This window comes from Chlorocebus sabaeus, chromosome 24 (assembly GCF_047675955.1).
Source record: "Chlorocebus sabaeus isolate Y175 chromosome 24, mChlSab1.0.hap1, whole genome shotgun sequence".
Taxonomy (NCBI): Eukaryota; Metazoa; Chordata; class Mammalia; order Primates; family Cercopithecidae; genus Chlorocebus; species Chlorocebus sabaeus.
The window spans coordinates 67,529,813-67,535,812 of record NC_132927.1 but is presented as its reverse complement, the minus strand read 5'-3'; the positions used below and the strand labels follow the sequence as shown (position 1 = coordinate 67,535,812).

Genomic DNA, 6,000 nt, shown 5'->3' with positions numbered 1-6,000 from the left:
TAGTAGCCTCAATATATGAACTTTTTCTTTATTAAGTCATAGAACTTTCACCTTTTCACTTAAAGGAAGCCCTTTATGGCCTCTCTTTGGCATATCCAAATTCCCAGCATCCCTGCTCTTGCACTTTGAGGACATTATTAAGTCAAATAAGAGGGACTTGAATATAAGCACTGCAATACCATGACAGTGGATCTGATCACCTGCTGAGTGACTAGCAGGCAGGTGGTGTATACAGCACTGGTACCCTGGACAAAGGGAGGATTCATATCCTAGGTAGGATGGAGCAGGATGGTGCGAGATTTCATCACAATATTCAGAACAGTACACAATTTAAAACTTAGGAGTTGTTTATTTCTGAAATCTTTCACTTAGTATTTTCGGTCTGCAGTTGGCCATGAGTAACTGAGACCACGATTAACAGAAACCACGGATGAGGGAGGATGACTGGAGCCTGGAGTATCCTACATGGCCTGGGAATATTTGTTCTCATGCTCTGCCTGACAGTTTATTGCTCACAAGTGTCCCCAGAAGTAACTGTCAAGAAGATTCTCGCAGGAGACCACGGGGGTGGCCTGAAGAAGCCAGCGTGAAGGAGGGTTGTAATCAATGCCTTGAGAGTCTTAGGCATCGTCCTGTGGCAAGCCCCAGAGAAATGTTGTCCTTTGTCCACGGCACTTGCACTAACCCCTCCCAGAAAGTGGGCATGCAGTTTCCCAGGCCAGGCAAGTGTTCGTTGCTCACCGAAGACCAGTGTTTACTAGCAGGATTGTTGCCAGAAGCAGCTGCATTCTCCCCGGATGCAGAACTGCCCACTGGTAGGGACCCTGCTCACACGGAACATGGACGGTTACACCTGCGCCCTGGTGACGTCCACCAGCTTCTGGATCATCTCGGCGTGGGTGTTGTGGAAGGGCAGCCCATCCACCTCCATGCCCACGACACCTGAGACGCCACTCCGGACTCTGTGCTGCACCAAGATGCCCAGCATTTTTTCTTCCTGGAAAAAAATGGGGCAGAAATAGGAGAGGAGGGGGAGGAAAAAGAAATTTCATTTATACACATTTATAAGTGAGAAGGATCCTTTGCCTTGACATACTTGCTTTTTTAAAAAGTAAAATTTTGGTTTAAAATATTAATACCATTGGAAAAGTCATGAAAAATAACAGTGTCCTCCATCATAGCTCACTGGCCCCCAAATCCACTCCCCAGAAGCAATCAGGGAAATAGTTTGGGCTGCTTCTTTTGGTAGTTACTGTTATGTAACTAAATATGCTTTAATGGAAACATACGGTTTCTTAGTTTGTCCATTTTTAGAGATGGAGTCTTGCTATGTTGTCCAGACTGGTATCGAACTCCTGGCCTCAAGTGATTCTTCTGTCTCAGCGTCCTGACTAGCTGGGACTACAGGTGCACATCACTGCGCCCGGCCAGCCTGCATTTCCTTAGCCCCGAAGATTCACTCCTCCTGCAGGTGCAGTGCAGGCTACTTCCTGCCAATCAGTTCCTCCCAGCCCTGGATTATCCGCCAATGGTCTTGTGCCAAAGGCCCCCATTTCTCCTGCGACCTCTGTTAGCCTAATGTGGGGCACGTGCCAAATCCTGCTGCTGCTGCCTTCTAGACATGATCAGTGTGACTGTGGGAGTGGGAGCATCTAGGTGTAGCAGAGCCACAGAGAATACAAGCCCCCATCCTGAAGCCGCAGCCCAGGGCCTAGCAGGCAGAGTGGTTTGGGGATCAGACAGATCTGACTTGAGTCTTTCCTGGCAGGAATTTTAACTTTTCTGTGCCTCAGTGTGCTTATCTGTAAAATGGGGAGGGTGATGATAAAAGTACTCATCCTGCCTCCTTTAGAGGGTTGTTCTGAGGATTAAGTGCAAGCAAAGCACCTAGCAGGGTCCTTGGCATACAACAGGTATTCACAAAATGAGGCTGATTTTATTGGCAGATCTAGGTCTTCTGGCCTTTAGCCTAAAGCTTTCTCCCTTTGCTTCCTGCTGGTAAAAAAAAAAAAAAAAAAAAAAAAAAGTAGTTTGATCCTCTTCCATCTCCCTCCTTCCAAAAATAAAGTCCCAAAGAACTACTTGCCTAAGCCACTAATGTGTCTGTCCCTAGTGAACAGCTCAAGTTCCCCTAAGGACAGTGAGTCTTAAGTGAAGGCATAAAGCAAGTCAAACACATCCTTCCTCTTCTTCCTTCTCCTCCTCCGCCTCTTCCTCCTCCCTGTCTTCTTCCTCCTCCACAAACAAAGGCGGGAGGTGAGAGGAAGGAACCTAAGGAATCTAGAACAGGACGTTAGGACAGATATAAGAAGGCTCTCTCCCTGCTCAGGCATTAGCTTATTCATCCCACCATTGATCAAAGGTTTACTGAACACCTGCTGTGTGTGTGCCAGGCCCTGAAACAGGGATACAGTGGTGAGTGTGACATGGTTCCCGCTCCATGGGGTTCACAGTCTAGATGAGTAATCAGGTAGTCATAGTACAGGATGTCACAGCACAGAGCAGGGGCACCCAACCCAGCTTATTGGCATGGCTCAGGGAACATTTTCTGGAGAAGGGGTGTTATGGACTGAATATGTACCCCCAAATTTTGTATGCTGAACCTAATCCTCAGTTGTTGGAATTTGAAAGTGGGGTCTTTGGGAGGTAATAAGGTTGAGATGAGGTCATGAGAGTGAGGCCTCATGATGGGATAAGAAAAAAAGAAACCAGAGCTCTCGCTCTCTCCACCATATGCGGACACAGTAAGAAGGCAGCCATCTGTAGGCCAGGAACAGAGTCCCCACCAGTGAATCAAAACTACTGGCACCTTGATGTTGGACTTCCCAGCCTCTAGAACTGTGATAACTAAATTTCTGTTGTTCAAGCCACCTAGTCTATAGCATTTTTTATTTAATAGCAGCTTGAGCTAAGACAAGGGGCAACTAGGATCAGAGGTGATGAAAGAATAAAAATGAGCCAGCTGAGAGCCCTGGAGGGTCACTCACTGATAACTTTTTCTAAATAATAAAGAAAGCATTGGCAAATGTCAACTGCAAACTGTCTCTTCACAGCTGGCCTGAGAGCCTGCATTTCTGTTCTGCCCTGGGGGCCAAGAAGGATGTTCCTCTGTAGGAGGGAGGCCCTAAATCATTTCCACTTTCACATGTGTCCTTTGTCCAACAGTCCCTTCTCAGGAGCTACCCACCCAGAATGGCATTTCCCGCCCTTTGTTTGGGCTTTTTCCTCTCGCTTCTCTTCTCCACTGGTCATATCCTCTCTTTATGGGGGAATGTTTCTGGGACTCCTGGGGCCATTTCCTCATAGTACACTGTTTTCCCTCACCATTCTCATCCTTCTGGCCTCTAGGAAGGGCTGTGGGGTCCTCAGGGTGCACGCGATCAGCCAATAGGTTTGGAGCTGACTGGCACCCAGCCTCTAAGAGACACAGGGACCAGCTGGGCCAATAAGTTACTCCCTGCAAATTTCTAAGAGTCATGGAATGACCATGCCATCTTCTAAGAGGCAGAGGTGGTAACAGTGGTGGAGGAGAATCACCGGGTAGCAGCTGGAGGGCAGGGGGCCCAGAGGCCACTGCACTAGTCCAGGCTGAGACAACAGAGCAAGAGAGGAATGAAGGACCCAAGTGAGGGAGAGTAGACAGGGCTTGGATGGGGACAGAGGCCCCAGGATTGCTGAGTGTGTGGATGCTGAGTGTGTAGAGGCTGAGTGTACGGGTGCTTGCTATTAAGTCACAATGGGAGCATGGTGGGTGGATATTTATGGGAGGCGATGATGCTGTTCAAAGTGGGGTGCCTTCTGGGCAGTTGGAACTATTTTGTGTCTTAATTTTGGTGGTGGTTGCAAGGGTGTATACCTACGTAAAAATTCATCCAACTGTACACTTAAGGTGTACACACTATTGTATGTTAATTATACTTTAACAAAAATAAGTTATAAAGAATAGTAGGGCAAATGAAAGTGCTGAAAGAGAATGGGAGCCCAGAATGAGGCCCGAGGCTATTCCTGCCTCTCTGCATCACCGATCCATCAAAGCATTCATCCTTCCATCTGCTCACCCATTTATCCATCCATCCATGCATGCATCCATCTATGCATCCATCCCTCCCTCCATCCCTCCATCCACCCACCTACCCACCCATCTATCCATCCATCCATTATCCATCCACCCATCCATCCACCCACCCATCTACCCACCCATACATCCATCCATCATCCATCCATCTATTATCCATCCATCCCTGCATCCACCCATCCATCCATCCATCCACCCATCCATCCATGCACCCATCCATCCATCCATCCATTATCCATCCATCCCTCCAACCCTCCATCCCTCCCGCCATTTATCCATGCATCCATCATGTCTCCATCCAACATTTCCTGAGTGCCTTCCCTGGGCCAGGCCCTGAAATAGGGACAAATAAGTCATCATTTGTTCCTCCAAGAGCTCTCACTCTTTGGCCCCTCACTCCCTACCTACCACTGGGCATATGAATAACAGGGTCCTCTTCTGTTTCCCCAACCCACATGGCTGCTATGCCCTGGGCTGATGGAATATTGCACATCCATGCTCACCATGGGTGCTCAGTAACTGCCCTGGAGCCGAGATGGAGCAGAGAGGGGCTGGGAGACTGGCCAGAGCCCTCAGGCAGCCCCCTTCAGCCTCCACTTCAAGGCAGTGATGCAAAACAGGCCCAGCTGCTGTGTTCCTCTTCCCCAAGTACTGGGTTGAGGTGGGGGAAGTCCAGGAAACCTTTCCTGGTATTTGTTTATACCATGAGCCCCATGTCTCCTTAGCCTCTTTCCTGCCCAGGCATCAGCTTCCTGGCATTGGCTCACCCCTCCCAGGGAGTGCCTCTTCTTTGTGATCTCTTGTAAAGGGCTGGCATGAGATGGGCTGGGATGTGAAGTAAGGCACTCCCTTGGCCCTGGGCTCTGGCACAGGCAATGACGAGGTGGGCGGGAATGTGGTGCTGAGGCTTCCCGTGGAGCAAGATGGGGCTGGTATAATCATGGTCTCACCTTGCAATAGGCAGCGGGGAGCTGGCTGCCTGGGCCGGGCTGGGGAGTGTGGCAGTGGGAGAAACAGCTCCATCTGCCTCCCGGTCACATAGGGAAAGACAGGCAGTCCCATGTGACGCCACACAGCATCTGGAGGCCCCAGCTCTGTCTTGGCCTTCACCTCCTTCTGCTCTGGCTGTGGGAGCTCTCCTTGGCATAGGCCACCTGCTGCCACCATCAAGCCTGGCTCAGGGACACCCTGACACCTGCCCCAGCCTGACTGAAGTAAAGAAAGGACCTTGTCAGCCGGGCGCGGTGGCTCATGCCTGTAATCCCAGCACTTTGGGAGGCCAAGGCGGGCAGATCACAAGGTCAGGAGATCGAGACCACGGTGAAACCCCGTCTCTACTAAAAATACAAAAAATTAGCCGGGCGCGGTTGTGGGCGCCTGTAGTCCCAGCTACTTGGGAGGCTGAGCCAGGAGAATGGCGGGAACCCGGGAGGCGGAGCTTGCAGTGAGCTGAGATCGCACCACTGCACTCCAGCCTGGGCGACAGAGCGAGACTCCGTCTCAAAAAAAAAAAAAAAGAAAGGACCTTGTCATGATAAGAAGGATGATGATGATAATGATGGTTGGCATTTATTGAACACTTACTACTAATCCATGCCAGACACTATGCCAGGTGCTTTACACAAAGGGACTCATTTCATCTTCCAACTACCCAAAAAGTAGATCTGTTATGACCCTACTCGAGGAAACAGGAATGCTGAGGAGAAAGTGGGTGGAGCCAGGACTTGAACCAGGCAGGCAATCAGGGCCTGTGACCTTCCTAACCACCACTTCACTCACCCAAGGTAGGCCGGATGTTTTTATAAAGGACTTGGTCCTAGGAAACAGAGAAGTCTACAAACTACAGAAGTACAGAGAAGAGAGTGGCCCTAATCCAGACCAGCATCCAGGCAGAGCCGGCCTGGCTGTCTGCTGTCTGAGGCCTC

General features: G+C 49.9%; 1 protein-coding gene across 10 annotated transcripts in view; it reads right to left on the bottom strand.

Annotated features, from left to right (window-relative positions):
* Positions 1-329: 329 nt before the first annotated feature.
* The window catches only part of DGLUCY (D-glutamate cyclase), a 162,213-nt gene continuing 156,542 nt past the window's right edge, over positions 330-6,000 (bottom strand). For all 10 annotated transcript variants that reach the window (XM_037984394.2, XM_073011268.1, XM_073011267.1 and 7 more), the window contains one exon: positions 330-997. In XM_037984394.2, coding sequence (XP_037840322.2) covers positions 848-997 — 150 coding nt within the window. In that variant the 3' untranslated portion in view covers positions 330-847. The remainder of the gene's footprint in view (positions 998-6,000) is intronic.